The 19503-nt window shown below is 43.6% G+C and overlaps 1 protein-coding gene across 7 annotated transcripts in view; it reads right to left on the bottom strand.

Annotated features, from left to right (window-relative positions):
• Positions 1–19503, bottom strand: part of LOC109880232 (MAP/microtubule affinity-regulating kinase 3) — a 177074-nt gene that overhangs the window by 87446 nt on the left and 70125 nt on the right. For all 7 annotated transcript variants that reach the window (XM_031800767.1, XM_031800770.1, XM_031800771.1 and 4 more), the window contains exon 4: positions 18458–18506. In XM_031800767.1, coding sequence (XP_031656627.1) covers positions 18458–18506 — 49 coding nt within the window. The remainder of the gene's footprint in view (positions 1–18457; positions 18507–19503) is intronic.

Below are 19503 nucleotides of genomic sequence, written 5' to 3'. Positions count from 1 at the left end.
CTCTATGTTATATTTACCTCTTCACTGTCTGTATCCCTCAGTCTCTTCTCCCTCTATTTATATTACCTTCCTTCACTGTCTGTATCCCTCAGTCTCTCCTCCCTCTCTTCACTTCTGTATCCCTCAGTCTCTCTCCACTCTCTTCACTGTCTGTATCCCTCAGTCTCTCCCTCTATTTATATTACCTCTTCACTGTCTGTATCCCTCAGTCTCTCTCCCTCTCTTCACTGTCTGTATCCCTCAGTCTCTCTCCCTCTATTTATATTACCTCTTCACTGTCTGTTATCCCTCAGTCTCTCTCCCTCTATTTATATTACCTCTTCACTGTCTGTATCCCTCAGTCTCTCTCTCTCTATTTATATTACCTCTTCACTGTCTGTATCCCTCAGTCTCTCTCCCTCTATTTATATTACCTCTTCACTGTCTGTATCCCTCAGTCTCTCTCCCTCTATTTATATGACCTCTTCACTGTCTGTATCCCTCAATCTCTCTCCCTCTCTTCACTGTCTGTATCCCTCAGTCTCTCTCCCTCTATTTATATGACTTCTTCACTGTCTGTATCCCTCAATCTCTCTCCCTCTCTTCACTGTCTGTATCCCTCAGTCTCTCTCCCTCTATTTATATTACCTCTTCACTGTCTGTATCCCTCAGTCTCTCTCCCTCTATTTATATTACCTCTTCACTGTCTGTATCCCTCAGTCTCTCTCCCTCTATTTATATTACCTCTTCACAGTCTGTATCCCTCAGTCTCTCTCCCTCTCTTCACTGTCTGTATCCCTCAGTCTCTCTCCCTCTATTTATATTACCTCTTCACAGTCTGTATCCCTCAGTCTCTCTCCCTCTCTTCACTGTCTGTATCCCTCAGTCTCTCTCCCTCTCTTCACTGTCTGTATCCCTCAGTCTCTCCCTCTATTTATATTACCCTCTTCACTGTCTGTATCCCTCAGTCTCTCTCCCTCTATTTATATTACCTCTTCACAGTCTGTATCCCTCAGTCTCTCTCCCTCTCTTCACTGTCGGTATCCCTCAGTCTCTCTCCCTCTCTTCACTGTCTGTATCCCTCAGTCTCTCCCTCTATTTATATTACCTCTTCACTGTCTGTATCCCTCAGTCTCTCTCCCTCTCTTCACTGTCTGTATCCCTCAGTCTCTCTCCCTCTATTTATATTACCTCTTCACTGTCTGTATCCCTCAGTCTCTCTCCCTCTATTTATATTACCTCTTCACTGTCTGTATCCCTCAGTCTCTCTCCCTCTATTTATATTACCTCTTCACTGTCTGTATCCCTCAGTCTCTCTCCCCTCTCTTCACTGTCTGTATCCCTCAGTCTCTCTCCCTCTATTTATATTACCTCTTCACTGTCTGTATCCCTCAGTCTCTCTCCCTCTATTTATATTACCTCTTCACTGTCTGTATCCCTCAGTCTCTCTCCCTCTATTTATATTACCTCTTCACTGTCTGTATCCCTCAGTCTCTCTCCCTCTCTTCACTGTCTGTATCCCTCAGTCTCTCTCCCTCTATTTATATTACCTCTTCACTGTCTGTATCCCTCAGTCTCTCTCCCTGTATTTATATTACCTCTTCACTGTCTGTATCCCTCAATCTCTCTCCCTCTATTTATATTACCTCTTCACTGTCTGTATCCCTCAGTCTCTCTCCCTCTATTTATATTACCTCTTCACTGTCTGTATCCCTCAGTCTCTCTCCCTCTCTTCACTGTCTGTATCCCTCAGTCTCTCTCCCTCCTATTTATATTACCTCTTCACTGTCTGTATCCCTCAGTCTCTCTCCCTCTATGTATATTACCTCTTCACTGTCTGTATCCCTCAGTCTCTCTCCCTCTATTTATATTACCTCTTCACTGTCTGTATCCCTCAGTCTCTCCCTCTATGTATATTACCTCTTCACTGTCTGTATCCCTCAGTCTCTCTCCCTCTCTTCACTGTCTGTATCCCTCAATCTCTCTCCCTCTATTTATATTACCTCTTCACTGTCTGTATCCCTCAGTCTCTCCCCCTCTATTTATATTACCTCTTCACTGTCTGTATCCCTCAATCTCTCTCCCTCTCTTCACTGTCTGTATCCCTCAGTCTCTCCCTCTATTTATATTACCTCTTCACTGTCTGTATCCCTCAGTCTCTCTCCCTCTCTTCACTGTCTGTATCCCTCAATCTCTCTCCCTCTATGTATATTACCTCTTCACTGTCTGTATCCCTCAGTCTCTCTCCCTCTATTTATATTACCTCTTCACTGTCTGTATCCCTCAGTCTCTCTCCCTCTATTTATATTACCTCTTCACTGTCTGTATCCCTCAGTCTCTCTCCCTCTATTTATATTACCTCTTCACTGTCTGTATCCCTCAGTCTCTCTCCCTCTATGTATATTACCTCTTCACTGTCTGTATCCCTCAATCTCTCTCCCTCTATTTATATTACCTCTTCACTGTCTGTATCCCTCAGTCTCTCCCCCTCTATTTATATTACCTCTTCACTGTCTGTATCCCTCAATCTCTCTCCCTCTCTTCACTGTCTGTATCCCTCAGTCTCTCCCTCTATTTATATTACCTCTTCACTGTCTGTATCCCTCAGTCTCTCTCCCTCTCTTCACTGTCTGTATCCCTCAGTCTCTCTCCCTCTATTTATATTACCTCTTCACTGTCTGTATCCCTCAGTCTCTCTCCCTCTATTTATATTACCTCTTCACTGTCTGTATCCCTCAGTCTCTCTCCCTCTCTTCACTGTCTGTATCCCTCAGTCTCTCTCCCTCTATGTATATTACCTCTTCACTGTCTGTATCCCTCAGTCTCTCTCCCTCTATTTATATTACCTCTTCACTGTCTGTATCCCTCAGTCTCTCTCCCTCTATTTATATTACCTCTTCACTGTCTGTATCCCTCAGTCTCTCTCCCTCTATTTATATTACCTCTTCACTGTCTGTATCCCTCAGTCTCTCTCCCTCTATTTATATTACCTCTTCACTGTCTGTATCCCTCAGTCTCTCTCCCTCTATGTATATTACCTCTTCACTGTCTGTATCCCTCAGTCTCTCTCCCTCTATTTATATTACCTCTTCACTGTCTGTATCCCTCAGTCTCTCTCCCTCTATTTATATTACCTCTTCACTGTCTGTATCCCTCAGTCTCTCTCCCTCTATGTATATTACCTCTTCACTGTCTGTATCCCTCAGTCTCTCTCCCTCTATTTATAATACCTCTTCACTGTCTGTATCCCTCAGTCTCTCTCCCTCTATTTATATTACCTCTTCACTGTCTATATCCCTCAGTCTCTCTCCCTCTCTTCACTGTCTGTATCCCTCAGTCTCTCTCCCTCTATTTATATTACCTCTTCACTGTCTGTATCCCTCAGTCTCTCTCCCTCTATTTATATTACCTCTTCACTGTCTGTATCCCTCAGTCTCTCCCCCTCTCTTCACTGTCTGTATCCCTCAGTCTCTCTTCCTCTATTTATATTACCTCTTCACTGTCTGTATCCCTCAGTCTCTCTCCCTCTCTTCACTGTCTGTATCCCTCAGTCTCTCTCCCCCTCTTCACTGTCTGTATCCCTCAGTCTCTCCCTCTATTTATATTACCTCTTCACTGTCTGTATCCCTCAGTCTCTCTCCCTCTATTTATATTACCTCTTCACTGTCTGTATCCCTCAGTCTCTCTCCCTCTATGTATATTACCTCTTCACTGTCTGTATCCCTCAGTCTCTCTCCCTCTATTTATATTACCTCTTCACTGTCTGTATCCCCTCAGTCTCTCTCCCTCTATTTATATTACCTCTTCACTGTCTGTATCCCTCAGTCTCTCTCCCTCTATTTATATTACCTCTTCACTGTCTGTATCCCTCAGTCTCTCTCCCTCTATTTATATTACCTCTTCACTGTCTGTATCCCTCAGTCTCTCTCCCTCTCTTCACTGTCTGTTTCCCTCAGTCTCTCTCTCTCTATTTATATTACCTCTTCACTGTCTGTATCCCTCAGTCTCTCTCCCTCTCTTCACTGTCTGTATCCCTCAGTCTCTCTCCCTCTATTTATATTACCTCTTCACTGTCTGTATCCCTCAGTCTCTCTCCCTCTCTTCACTGTCTGTATCCCTCAGTCTCTCTCCCTCTATTTATATTACCTCTTCACTGTCTGTATCCCTCAGTCTCTCTCCCTCTATTTATATTACCTCTTCACTGTCTGTATCCCTCAGTCTCTCTCCCTCTATGTATATTACCTCTTCACTGTCTGTATCCCTCAGTCTCTCTCCCCCTCTTCACTGTCTGTATCCCTCAGTCTCTCTCCCTCTATTTATATTACCTCTTCACTGTCTGTATCCCTCAGTCTCTCTCCCTCTCTTCACTGTCTGTATCCCTCAGTCTCTCCCCCTCTATTTATATTACCTCTTCACTGTCTGTATCCCTCAGTCTCTCTCCCTCTATTTATAATACCTCTTCACTGTCTGTATCCCTCAGTCTCTCTCCCTCTATTTATATTACCTCTTCACTGTCTGTATCCCTCAGTCTCTCTCCCTCTATTTATATTACCTCTTCACTGTCTGTATCCCTCAGTCTCTCTCCCTCTATTTATATTACCTCTTCACTGTCTGTATCCCTCAGTCTCTCCCTCTATTTATATTACCTCTTCACTGTCTGTATCCCTCAGTCTCTCTCCCTCTCTTCACTGTCTGTATCCCTCAGTCTCTCTCCCTCTCTTCACTGTCTGTATCCCTCAGTCTCTCTCCCTCTATTTATATTACCTCTTCACTGTCTGTATCCCTCAGTCTCTCTCCCTCTATTTATATTACCACTTCACTGTCTGTATCCCTCAGTCTCTCTCCCTCTATGTATATTACCTCTTCACTGTCTGTATCCCTCAGTATCTCTCCCTCTATTTATATTACCTCTTCACTGTCTGTATCCCTCAGTCTCTCTCCCTCTCTTCACTGTCTGTATCCCTCAGTCTCTCTCCCTCTATGTATATGACCTCTTCACTGTCTGTATCCCTCAGTCTCTCTCCCTCTCTTCACTGTCTGTATCCCTCAGTCTCTCTCCCTCTATGTATATGACCTCTTCACTGTCTGTATCCCTCAGTCTCTCTCCCTCTATTTATATTACCTCTTCACTGTCTGTATCCCTCAGTCTCTCTCCCTCTATTCACTGTCTGTATCCCTCAGTCTCTCTCCCTCTATTTATATTACCTCTTCACTGTCTGTATCCCTCAGTCTCTCTCCCTCTCTTCACTGTCTGTATCCCTCAGTCTCTCTCCCTCTATTTATATTACCTCTTCACTGTCTGTATCCCTCAGTCTCTCTCCCTCTATTTATATTACCTCTTCACTGTCTGTATCCCTCAGTTTCTCTCCCTCTATTTATATTACCTCTTCACTGTCTGTATCCCTCAGTCTCTCTCCCTCTATGTATATTACCTCTTCACTGTCTGTATCCCTCAGTCTCTCTCCCTCTATTTATATTACCTCTTCACTGTCTATATCCCTCAGTCTCTCTCCCCCTCTTCACTGTCTGTATCCCTCAGTCTCTCTCCCTCTCTTCACTGTCTGTATCCCTCAGTTTCTCTCCCTCTATTTATATTACCTCTTCACTGTCTGTATCCCTCAGTCTCTCTCCCTCTATTTATATTACCTCTTCACTGTCTGTATCCCTCAGTCTCTCTCCCTCTCTTCACTGTCTGTATCCCTCAGTCTCTCTCCCTCTATTTATATTACCTCTTCACTGTCTGTATCCCTCAGTCTCTCTCCCTCTATGTATATTACCTCTTCACTGTCTGTATCCCTCAGTCTCTCCCTCTATTTATATTACCTCTTCACTGTCTATATCCCTCAGTCTCTCTCCCCCTCTTCACTGTCTGTATCCCTCAGTCTCTCTCCCCCTCTTCACTGTCTATATCCCTCAGTCTCTCTCCCCCTCTTCACTGTCTGTATCCCTCAGTCTCTCTCCCCCTCTTCACTGTCTGTATCCCTCAGTCTCTCTCCCTCTATTTATATTACCTCTTCACTGTCTGTATCCCTCAGTCTCTCTCCCTCTCTTCACTGTCTGTATCCCTCAGTCTCTCTCCCTCTATTTATATTACCTCTTCACTGTCTGTATCCCTCAGTCTCTCTCCCTCTATTTATATTACCTCTTCACTGTCTGTATCCCTCAGTCTCTCTCCCACTATTTATAATACCTCTTCACTGTCTGTATCCCTCAGTCTCTCTCCCTCTATTTATATTACCTCTTCACTGTCTGTATCCCTCAGTCTCTCTCCCTCTCTTCACTGTCTGTATCCCTCAGTCTCTCTCCCTCTATTTATATTACCTCTTCACTGTCTGTATCCCTCAGTCTCTCTCCCTCTATTTATATTACCTCTTCACTGTCTGTATCCCTCAGTCTCTCTCCCTCTATTTATATTACCTCTTCACTGTCTGTATCCCTCAGTCTCTCTCCCTCTATTTATATTACCTCTTCACTGTCTGTATCCCTCAATCTCTCTCCCTCTACTTATATTACCTCTTCACTGTCTGTATCCCTCAGTCTCTCTCCCTCTATTTATATTACCTCTTCACTGTCTGTATCCCTCAGTCTCTCTCCCTCTCTTCACTGTCTGTATCCCTCAGTCTCTCTCCCTCTATTTATATTACCTCTTCACTGTCTGTATCCCTCAGTCTCTCTCCCTCTATTTATATTACCTCTTCACTGTCTGTATCCCTCAGTCTCTCCCTCTATTTATATTACCTCTTCACTGTCTGTATCCCTCAGTCTCTCTCCCTCTATTTATATTACCTCTTCACTGTCTGTATCCCTCAATCTCTCTCCCTCTCTTCACTGTCTGTATCCCTCAGTCTCTCTCCCTCTATTTATATTACCTCTTCACAGTCTGTATCCCTCAGTCTCTCTCCCTCTATTTATATTACCTCTTCACTGTCTATATCCCTCAGTCTCTCTCCCCCTCTTCACTGTCTGTATCCCTCAGTCTCTCTCCCTCTCTTCACTGTCTGTATCCCTCAGTTTCTCTCCCTCTATTTATATTACCTCTTCACTGTCTGTATCCCTCAGTCTCTCTCCCTCTATTTATATTACCTCTTCACTGTCTGTATCCCTCAGTCTCTCTCCCTCTATTTATATTACCTCTTCACTGTCTGTATCCCTCAGTCTCTCTCCCTCTATTTATATTACCTCTTCACTGTCTGTATCCCTCAGTCTCTCTCCCTCTATTTATATTACCTCTTCACTGTCTGTATCCCTCAGTCTCTCTCCCTCTATTTATATTACCTCTTCACTGTCTGTATCCCTCAATCTCTCTCCCTCTCTTCACTGTCTGTATCCCTCAGTCTCTCTCCCTCTATTTATATTACCTCTTCACAGTCTGTATCCCTCAGTCTCTCTCCCTCTATTTATATTACCTCTTCACTGTCTATATCCCTCAGTCTCTCTCCCCCTCTTCACTGTCTGTATCCCTCAGTCTCTCTCCCTCTCTTCACTGTCTGTATCCCTCAGTTTCTCTCCCTCTATTTATATTACCTCTTCACTGTCTGTATCCCTCAGTCTCTCTCCCTCTATTTATATTACCTCTTCACTGTCTGTATCCCTCAGTCTCTCTCCCTCTATTTATATTACCTCTTCACTGTCTGTATCCCTCAGTCTCTCTCCCTCTATTTATATTACCTCTTCACTGTCTGTATCCCTCAGTCTCTCTCCCTCTATTTATATTACCTCTTCACTGTCTGTATCCCTCAGTCTCTCTCCCTCTATTTATATTACCTCTTCACTGTCTGTGTCCCTCAGTCTCTCCCTCTATTTATATTACCTCTTCACTGTCTGTATCCCTCAGTCTCTCTCCCTCTCTTCACTGTCTGTATCCTTCAGTCTCTCTCCCTCTATTTATATTACCTCTTCACTGTCTGTATCCCTCAGTCTCTCTCCCTCTATTTATATTACCACTTCACTGTCTGTATCCCTCAGTCTCTCTCCCTCTCTTCACTGTCTGTATCCTTCAGTCTCTCTCCCTCTATTTATATTACCTCTTCACTGTCTGTATCCCTCAGTCTCTCTCCCTCTATGTATATTACCTCTTCACTGTCTGTATCCCTCAGTCTCTCTCCCTCTATTTATATTACCACTTCACTGTCTGTATCCCTCAGTCTCTCTCCCTCTACTCTCTCTCCCTCTATTGCGTTACAAAATAAATGTAGAAATCTATATTATTCAATTATTGCACCCACACCTCTCGCACGTGCCAACAAGCGTCTGCGTTGCCAAGGGCTAAAATAGAAGTCAGTTCTATTTCCAATGCTGATCGCACTGCCTCTTCCAGTCCTGCCTCTCCCATCTCCTCGTTGTTTTCTAGAAGCAGGTACCCACGTGCCATCTCCTCATTGGTTATACACACATGGGCGACAAAGACAAACAAGGTCGGTGGCGGTAATGCACCTAATGTCTGAAAGTTGCCAATCACAATGTAAAGTCCAGAAAAGAAAAATCCTGGAAGGAGGAGAGATGACTAGAAATGTTTATATCCCAGGACAAATTAGCTAGCAACAGTAAGCTAGTTAAATAGCTAGTTAAACTCCTGCTCCAGTCTCAACTGTTCTGCCTGCGGCTATGGAACCCTGACCTGTTCACCGGACGTGCTACCTGTCCCAGACCTGCTGTTTTCAACTCTCTAGAGACAGCAGGAGCGGTAGAGATTAGAGGTCGACCGATTAATCGGGATGGCCGATTAATTAGGGCCGATTTCAAGTTTTCATAACAATCGGAAATCGGTATTTTTGGGCGCCGATTTGCCGATTTGTTTTTTTAGTTTTTTATATACCTTTATTCAACTAGGCAAGTCAGTTAAGAACACATTCTTATTTTCAATGACGACCTGGGAACAGTGGGTTACCTGCCTCGTTCAGGGGCAGAACGACAGATGTTCACCTTGTGAGCTCGGGGGATCCAATCGTGCAACCTTACAGTTAACTAGTCCAACGCAATAACGACCTGCCTCTCTCTCGTATCACTCCACGAGGAGCCTGCCTGTTACGCGAATGCAGTAAGCCAAGGTAAGTTGCTAGCTAGCATTAAACTTATCTTATAAAAAACAATCAATCATAATCACTAGTTAACTACACATGGTTGATGATATTACTAGATATTATCTAGCATATAATCCGACTGAGCATACAAGTATCTAAGTATCTGACTGAGCGGTGGTAGGCAGAAGCAGGCGCATAAACATTCATTTAAACAGCACTTTTGTTCGTTTTGCCAGCAGCTCTTCGTTGTGCGTCAAGCATTGAGCTGTTTATGACTTCAAGCCCATCAATTCCCGAGTTTAGGCTGGTGTAACCGAAGTGAAATGGCTAGCTAGTTAGCGCGCGCTAATAGCGTTTCAAACGTCACTCGCTCTGAGCCATCTAGTAGTTGTTCCCCTTGCTCTGCATGGGTAACGCTGCTTCGATGGTGGCTGTTGTCGTTGTTGTGTTCCTGGTTCGAGCCCAGGGAGGAGCGAGGAGAGGGATGGAAGCAATACTGTTACACTGGCAAAACTAAAGTGCCTATAAGAACATCCAATAGTCAAAGGTTAATGAAATACAAATGGTATCGAGGGAAATAGTCCTATAATTCCTGTAATAACTACAACCTAAAACTTCTTACCTTGGGAATATTGAAGACTCATGTTAAAAGGAACCACCAGCTTTCAAAAGTTCTCATGTTCTGAGCAAGGAACTGAAACGTTAGCTTTCTTACACATAATGCACTTGTACTATCTTCTCCAACACTTTGTTTGTGCATTATTTAAACCAAATTGAACATGTTTCATTATTTATTTGAGGCTAAATTGATTTTATTGATGTATTATATTCAGTTAAAATAAGTGTTCATTCAGTATTGTTGTAATTGTCATTATTACAAATAAATAAATACAAAAATTGTCAAATTAAATCGGTATCGGCTTTTTTTTTGGTCCTCCAATAATCGGTATCGGTATCGGCGTTGAAAAATCATAATCGGTCGACCTCTAGTAGAGATACTCTCAATGATCAGCTATAAAAAGCCAACTGACATTTACTCCTGAGGTGCTGACTTGTTGACAACTACTGTGATTTATTATTTTATTATTTGACCTTGCTGGTCATCTATGAACATTTGAACATCTCCACCCGGCACAGCCAGAAAAGTTCTTGCCACCCCTCATAGCCTGGTTCCTCTCTGGGTTTCTTCCTAGGTTTCTATGGTGTTTTTCCTAGCCACCGTGCTTCTACACCTGCATTGCTTGCTGTTTGGTGTTTTAGGCTGGGTTTCTGTACAGCACTTTGTGGCATCAGCTGATGTAAGAAGGGCTTTATAAATACATTTGCAAGTGCAAGCTAACTAGCTAAATTGCCATAAATGTTTCATGCTTTTCGACCTGTCCCCAAATTAATGTAATTGGTTCAGTTTGTTTTGATATTTTAACCTGTGTGTCGTGATCGCGTTTGGTGTGGGGGAACAAAATACATTTATGCACGATGGAGCACGCTTGTAGCCGGTTCGGGTTCCGTGTTAGCCTACATTTCAATCTGTCAGGTCAAATATGCAAATAAGCCAATAGGCAGAGGGGTAGCTTACATTGTCTAAATCTCTGTATGGTAATAATTCATTTTATTTTGTAAAGTAAACACAGCAAAGGGCAGTTTAAAGACACCTATTTGGCCCATGGCGTTACAAACCAAGCAAAAAATTTAAAATTTAAATGTCAAGTCTTCATAATGTAAAAAGCGTGTCATGCAATGTAAGGCTGCATTGATCCCCACATATAGGCTACTGTAGGCTATATTGCATAAATCTAAATGCTATTTCCATGTGAAAATGTTACGGAATTTGTTCCATTGGTTTTGTTGGTAGGCCTACATTATGCTCAAATTGCCACAATAGCCTATTGGCTACTGTCTTAAACTGTAAGGGTACAGCCTCAGTGGTCACTGTAAACGAGCACCGGAAGTTGCACAAAATTCTCACAACATTCAAGTTTCCGCTCACAAGACCTAAAATTTGCTCAGCGGCAAAAACATTTGAGGGACCATTGCCCACCTCGTCTCTCACTTTTCCCGAACACCTGTCATATTTTAACTCAATATCGTCTCTCACTTTTCCCGAACACCTGTCATATTTTAACTCAATATCGTCTCTCACTTTTCCCGAACATATTTTAACTCAATATGCTTTATTGGCATCGCAATTTGAACTGAGGGCTTTCTGTCCCTCCGTTCACCCTATTAACTAACACAGTTTCTTTCTCCATATCATCCTCCTTCCCTCCCTGACCTACCTGGCTTGGTGGGAGGGAGAAAGTGGGAGAGCGGAAGTTGAGTGAGAGAAACACAAACAAAATGGCTTCCCACAGGCATAACCAAACGATCTCCAACCACATGCCGGCGGATTCAGACCACCAAAGGGGAGCCTGTTGGGCAAAGGCAAGGCAGGCGATCACAAATCGGCTTTGTAGATGACATTTCCCATTTTGTTTTGTTTGGCATATGAAACTTACTGAATTATATGAGATCCTTGCACACTCCTCTTTCATGAGCAATTTTAAGAAGACAAACACATTCAAATAGAGGCATTTATTACAAACTTGATTTAAATAAATAATCAACACATCCTGGTCTTCAATCTGGACCATCAACTGATTCTGGTCTGTTAGTGCCGGGCTAGAGCATAAGCTTGAGGGAGTAGCCCAGGAGGGAGTAGGCCTCCTATTGATATGAACAGAGAAAGAAACATCATTGCCATGACAACTGGTACCACGTCTCATGGCCTCTTTCTTTTTGGGCTCTTTCCAGGTTTTCCTGAGAGGGCTGGTGTGTATGAGAGTGGGCACACTCACACAACACGAACATGGAAGACACAAAACACAGCAACACACACACACAATTAGGCTAAAGATAGCCACAGTAGGAAGTGGAGTGCCATTTTTCAGTCCATTAGAATGAATGAGAGAGATTGGGATGTACACTATGTTGACACCTGATCATCGAACATCTCATTCCAAAAACATGGTGATTACTATGGAGTTTGTCCCCCTTTTGCTGCTATAACAGCTTCCACTCGTCTGGGAAGGTTTTCCACTAGATGTTGAAACATTGCTGCAGGTACTTGCTTCCATTCAGCCACAAGAGCATTAGTGAGGTCAGGCACTGATGTTGGGTGATTAGGCCTGGCTCGCAGTCAGTGTTCCAAATCATCCCAAAGGTGTTCAATGGGGTTGAGGTCAGGGCTCTGTGCAGGCCAGTCAAGTTCTTCCACACCGATATCGACAAACCATTTCTGTATGGACCTCGCTTTGTACATGGGGGCATTGTCATGCTGAAACTGGAAAGGGCCTTCCCCAAACTGTTGCCACAAAGTTGGAAGCACAGAATCATCTAGAATGTCATTGTACTGTATGCTGTAGCGTTAAGATTTCCCTTCACTGGAACTGGAACTAAGGGGCCCGAACCATGAAAAACTGCCCCAGACCATTTTTCCTCCTCCACCAAACTTTACATTTGGCACTATGCATTCGGGCAGGTAGCGTTCTCCTGGCATCTGCCAAACCCAGATTAGTCCGTCGGACTGTTGAAGTATGATTCATCAGAGGAGGCGTTTCTACTGCTCCAGAGTCCAATGGCGGCGAGGATTTAGACCACTCCAGCCAACGCTTGGCATTACGCACGGTTATCTCAGGCTTGTGTGCGGCTGTTCGGCCATGGAAACCCATTTCATTAAGCTCCAGACGAGCAGTTCTTCTGCTGACGTTGCTTCCAGAGGCACTTTGAAACTCACTGGGGAGCCAGGTCCAGCAAATCAGGCTTAATTACAGACAGAAATAAGCTTTTTGTGCGTATGGAACATTTCTGGGATCTTTTATTTAAACTCATGAAACATGGGACCAGCACTTTAGATGTTGTGTTTATATTTTTGTTCATTATAGATGACATCACCAAAATGACAGCGGGATAGAGGCATTTGGGGACCTGTTAGATAATCGCCAGGGCTTAATGATACACACAGAGTGACACAGGAAAAATGTCACTGTGTGTGTGTGTGTGTGTGTGTGTGTGTGTGTGTGTGTGTGTGTGTGTGTGTGTGTGTGTGTGTGTGTGTGTGTGTGTGTGTGTGTGTGTGTGTGTGTGTGTGTGTGTGTGTGTGTGTGTGTGTGTGTGTGTGAGAGAAAGAATGTGAACAATCCAGGAAAAGAAGGGTGGAATCCTACCCAGGGATTAGAATAACGTTTGGGAATGTCACAACGTCACCACTCCAGAGAGGAATTCCCAAACATGGGACATGGGATGAGGGGGAAGGGCAGATGAATGCACGCAGCTAGCATTTTGACTGGGAATGAGCCCATTCATTCAAGAAATGAAATAAATTCCTAATTGAAAGTGAATAGACCTTGTTATTAAAATACGCTAGGAAAGTGTACACAAACTCGTACGGTGAGGCATGAAACCTCCATATGTTCTTGTGTTGTTTTTTACGCATGTGCATTCACAACAAATTAAAGGCTTTAAATTGTTATAAAAAGTAAAAACCATAATAAAAATCTGAATTTTTTTACCATTTACCAAAGTCTTAGTTTTTCTTCGCTCTACTTTTTTCATTTAACTTTTTCACTCCGGACGCTTTATCTGGACATGGTTCTACAGAATCTCCACCAGCCGAAGGTAAGTAGTAACATTAACATGATGCCTTCTAATTGCAGTCGCTGTACTCATAATATACAGGAGAACGATCGCCTTACGGCGAGGATAGCCGTGCTGCAAGCCCAGCTTCAGATGCAATTGTTAAGGAAAGGTCATTTAAGTGTAGGAAAGGATAAAACAGCATCTGTGCCACTGGTAAGTACAGATAGTAACGTTAGTATAAATCCCCTCGCACGGACCCCGCAGCCGGACAACTTTCTCATGGCTTCCGGAAGGAAATGCTGCTCAAACGGTGTCACTCATTCAGCCAACAGGAACTTTCTACCCATTAAGCGAGTCGGAGTCAGAGGCCGAGCCTTCTCTGCTCCACCCGTTACGGGGTCTGAGCCACCGAAGCCTCCCACCATTAGCTCTGACAAAATGAAAACCCTAATCATTGGCGTCTCCATTACCCGCATTATTAGACTTAAAACGAATCATCCAGCGAGGGAGCAGGGCTGTAAAGGCTCATCTGATGATGGTGCTGGCTATGGTTAAAACTGGCGAGTGTAGAGAGTATTGTTATCTACGTCGGCACCAACGATGTCAGGATGAAACAGTCAGAGGTCACCAAGCACAACATAGCGTGTAAACTAGCTTGAAAGATATCGTCATCGAGTAATTGTCTCTGGCCACCTCCCAGTTAGGGGGAGTTGAACAGAGGCTTATAACTCAATCGCTGGTTGAAAACTGTTTTCTGACTATCCCAAAATATATAATTTGTAGATAATTGGCACTCTTTCTGGGACTCATCCATAAACAGGACCAAGCCTGGCCTGTTGAGGAGTGACGGACTCCATCCTAGCGGGAGGGGTGTTCTCATTTTTATCTATGAACAAAGACCAGGGCTCTAACTCCACAATGAAATAGGGTGCAGGCCAGGCAGCAGGCTGTTAGCCAGCCTGCCAGCTTAGTGGAGTCTGCCACTAGCACAGTCAGTGTAGTCAGCTCAGCTATCCCATTGAGACTGTGTCTGTGCCTAGATCTATGTTGGGCAAAACTAAACATGGTGGTGTTCGCCATAGCAATCTCACTAGGATAAAGACCTCCTCCATTCCTGTCACTATTGAAAGAGATCATGATACCTCACATCTCAAAATGAGGCTACTTAATGTTAGATCCCTCACTTCCAAGGTAGTTATAGTCAATGAACTAATCACTGATCATAATCTTGATGTGATTGGCCTGACTGAAACATGGCTTAAACCAGATGAATTGTGTTTAATGAGGGCTCTCCTTCTGGTTACACTAGTGACAGTGCAGTGCAGTTTTGCTAACATTGACAAGAGCAAATTTCAATAAATATATTTTTTTAAATTGCTGCATTTTGGTCTTTTGAGCTTCTCGTCATGAAATCTATACAGCCTACTCAATCACTTTTTATAGCTACTGATTACAGGCCTCCTGGGTCGTATATATTGTTCCTCACTGAGTTCCTGTCGGACCTTGTAGTCATAGCAGATAATATTCAAATTTTTGATGACTTTAATATTCACATGGAAAAGTCCACAGACCCACTCCAGAAGGCTTTCGGAGTCATCATCGACTCAGTGGGTTTTGTCCAAGATGTCTCCGGACCTACTCACAGTCATACTCTGGACCTAGTTTTGTCCCGTTTAATAAATATTGTGGATCTTAATGTTTTTCCTCATAATCCTGGGCTATCGGACCACCATATTATTTTTGCAATCGCAACAAATGATCTGCTCAGACCCCAACCAAGGATCATCAAAAGCTGTGCTATAAATTCTCAGACAACTCAACGATTCCTAGATGTCCTTCCAGACTCCCAACCTACCTACCCAAGGACATCCGAGTACAAAAATGCATTAACCAACTAACTGAGGAACAAATATGTACCTTGCGTAATACTGCAGATGCAGTCACACCCCTAAAAACTAAAAACATTTCTCATAAGAAACTAGCTCCCGGGTACACAGAAAATACCCGAGTTCTTGAAGCAAGCTTCCAGAAAATTGGAACGGAAATGGCGCCACACCAAACTGGAAGTCTTCCGACTAGCTTGGAAAGACAGTACCGTGCAGTATCGAAGAGCCCTTACTGCTGCTCGATCATCCTATTTTTCCAACTTAATTGAGGAAAATAAGAACAACCCAAAATTAATATTTGATACTGTCGCAAAGCTAACTAAAAAGCAGCATTCCCCAAGAAAGAATGGCTTTCACTTCAGCAGTGATGAATTCATGAACTTCTTCCACGAAAAGATCATTAGAAAGAAAATGATGGACTCCTCTTTGAATCTGCATATTTCTCCAAAACTCAGTTGTCCTGAGTCTGCAAACCCTGTGCAGGTCCCTGTCAAGGACCTAGGATCAAGGGAGACAAGTTGTTAATCCTATATCTCTTGACACATTCATGAAAATAATCATGGCCTCTAAACCTTCAAGCTGCATACTGGACCCTATTCCAACTAAACTACTGAAAGAGCTGCTTCTTGTGCTTGGCCATCCTATGTTGAACATAATAAATGGCTCTCTATCCACCATATGTGTACCAAACTCACTAAAAGTGGCAATAATAAAGCCTCTCTTGAAAAAGTCAAACCTTGACCCAGAAAATTAAAAAAATAAAATCGGCCTATATCGAATTTCCCATTCCTCTCAAATGTCTTTGAAAAAGCTGTTGCGCAGTAACTCACTGCCTTCCAGAAGACAAATAATGTATATGAAACTCTTCAGTCTTGTTTTAGACCCCAGACTGCACTTGTGAAGGTGGTAAATGACCTTTTAATGGCGTCAGACCAAGGCTCTGCATCTGTCCTTCTGCTCCTAGACCTTAGTGCTGCTTTTGACACCATCGATCACCACATCATTTGGAAAGACTGGAAATGCTAATTGGTGTACATGGCCAAGTTCTGGCCTGGTTTAGATCTTATCTGTCAGAAAGATATCAGTTCGTCTTTCTGAATGGTTTGTCCTCTGACAAATCAATTGTAAGTTTCATGGTTCCTCAAAGTTCTGTTTTAGGACCACTATTGTTTGCACTATATATTTTACCTCTTCGTGATGTACTTCGGAAACATAATGTTAACTTTCACTGCTATGCTGACGAAACACAGCTGTACATTTCGGTGAAACATGGTGAAGCCCCAAAATTACCCACCCTGGAAGCCTGTGTTTCAGACATAAGGAAGTGTATCCCCTATGAACAGGGCTCTCTTGTAAAATAGATTTTAAACTCAATGTGACTCCCTGTTTAAATAAAGGTTAAAAAAAATGTTTAAAATGCATGGCAGACAAAACAGAGATGCTAGTTCTGGGTCCCAAAAAACAAAGATCTTCTGTTGGATCTGACAATTAATCTTGATGGTTGTACAGTCGTCTCAAATAAAACTGTGAAGGACCTCGGCGTTACTCCAGACCCTGATCTCTCTTTTGACGAACATATCAAGACTATTTCAAGGACAGCTTTTTTCCCATCTTCGTAACATTGCAAACATCAGGAACTTTCTGTACAAAAATGATGCAGAAAATGTCATCCATGCTTTTGTTACTTCTAGGTTAGACTACTGCAATGCTCTACTTTCCGGCTACCCGGATAAAGCACTAAATAAACTTCAGTTAGTGCTAAATACGGCTGCTAGAATCCTGACTAGAACCAAAAAATGTGATCATATTACTCCAGTGCTAGCCTCTCTACACTGGCTTCCTTTCAAGGCAAGGGCTGATTTCAAGGTTTAACTGCTAACCTACAAAGCATTACATGGGCCTATCTATCTTTCCGATTTGGTCCTGCCGTACATACCTAAACATAAGCCTCCTTATTGGCCATGTACTCTTATTATCTCCACCTGGCACAGCCAGAAGAGGACTGGCCACCCCTCAGAACCTGGTTCCTCTCTAGGTTTCTTCCTCGGTTCATGTCTTTCTGGGGAGTTTTTCCTAGCCACCCCTCAGAGCCTGGTTCCTCTCTAGGTTTCTTCCTCGGTTCCTGTCTTTCTGGGGAGTTTTTCCTAGCCACCCCTCAGAGCCTGGTTCCTCTCTAGGTTTCTTCCTCGGTTCCTGTCTTTCTGGGGAGTTTTTCCTAGCCACCCCTCAGAGCCTGGTTCCTCTCTAGGTTTCTTCCTAGGTTCCTGTCTTTCTGGGGAGTTTTTCCTAGACACCCCTCAGAGCCTGGTTCCTCTCTAGGTTTCTTCCTAGGTTCCTGTCTTTCTGGGGAGTTTTTCCTAGCCACCCCTCAGAGCCGGGTTCCTATCTATGTTTCTTCCTAGGTTCCTGTCTTTCTGGGGAGTTTTTCCTAGCCACCCCTCAGAGCCTGGTTCCTCTCTAGGTTTCTTCCTCGGTTCCTGTCTTTCTGGGGAGTTTTTCCTAGCCACCCCTCAGAGCCTGGTTCCTCTCTAGGTTTCTTCCTAGGTTCCTGTCTTTCTGGGGAGTTTTTCCTAGCCACCCCTCAGAGCCTGGTTCCTCTCTAGGTTTCTTCCTAGGTTCCTGTCTTTCTGGGGAGTTTTTCCTAGACACCCCTCAGAGCCTGGTTCCTATCTAGGTTTCTTCCTAGGTTCCTGTCTTTCTGGGGAGTTTTTCCTAGCCACCCCTCAGAGCCGGGTTCCTATCTATGTTTCTTCCTAGGTTCCTGTCTTTCTGGGGAGTTTTTCCTAGCCACTGTGCTTCTACATCTGCATTGCTTGCTGTTTGGGGCTTTCGGCTGGGTTTCTGTACAGCACGCAGATGTAGAAAGTACTTTATATATAAATGTGACCGATTGAAAAATGTATGGGCACACATTGTTATGAGGATTTACAGAAGTGAGCCAGTCAGTGATACACTTACCAATGTTTGGATGGTTTAGAATCTTCATTATTCGGACTTCTCGGAAGAGCTGAAAAGAAAGGAGGTTGAGAAGATGTGAGCTTTTCTTTCCTGCAGACATTTAGAGGAACAGGTAGATCACTGGTGACATTCTCTGGTTGTTGGAGGGATAGTATTGGCCAATATTGGACACTAAAACTAAAGTATGTATGTTAATGCAGGCTTCCACACATACTCTAACACACACAAACACATAACTTTTTTCATTGTTATTGGTAACTTCCAGTCCCCCCCATAGCGCTCCTAAAACAATCTCACTTCCCACAAGTTACTTCCACATGAAAGCCCAGAACACCACAAACAAACAGAGACGGACAGAGAGAGAGAGAGAGAGACAGACAGACAGAGAGACAGAGAGACGGACAGAGAGCCTCCCAACTCTCCCAGACTATGACTTCCTGGTGAGTTTGGAAAACACTTACTCTGCCTTTCTTTCCCTCTCCCTCCCTCACTCTTTTTCTGTCATGAATGAATGAGCAGGACAGTCTCTCGTTCCTGTAGCTTCCCATTGTGATGCTATTGGACCATGGGGTCTCAGATGACCTTCTGACCCCGATCTCTCGTCATTGCCCTGGGACGTAGATGATCTGATTGGCCGGTTGTCAGCCGTGGTCTCCCACGCAAGACGGTAAGGCCTACCCTTGGTATCCCTCTACCACTCCATCTATTCGCCTCTCTCCCTTAGAGAATACATTCAATGTCGCCAAAAATGATTGGGTCCCCTAGGAAACACTTAGCAATTTTGTTTCCTACCCTGTCACAATAACTCCTCCCTAGGATTTTAATTGGTTGTCAATTAACACTATTCAAAGTGCCCACTATGATATTCTAACTATGGGGCGGCAGGGTAGCCTAGTGGTTAGTAACTGGAAGGTTGCAAGTTCAAACCCCCGAGCTGACAAGGTACAAATCTGTCGTTCTGCCCCTGAACAGGCAGTTAACCCACTGTTCCTAGACCGTCATTGTAAATAAGAATTTGTTCTTAACTGACTTGCCTAGTTAAATAA

Source organism: Oncorhynchus kisutch, linkage group LG21, assembly GCF_002021735.2.
Source record: "Oncorhynchus kisutch isolate 150728-3 linkage group LG21, Okis_V2, whole genome shotgun sequence".
In the NCBI taxonomy this organism is placed as follows: Eukaryota; Metazoa; Chordata; class Actinopteri; order Salmoniformes; family Salmonidae; genus Oncorhynchus; species Oncorhynchus kisutch.
The sequence above is the reverse complement of the archived record's forward strand: the minus strand, read 5'-3'. Positions and strand labels throughout refer to the sequence as shown.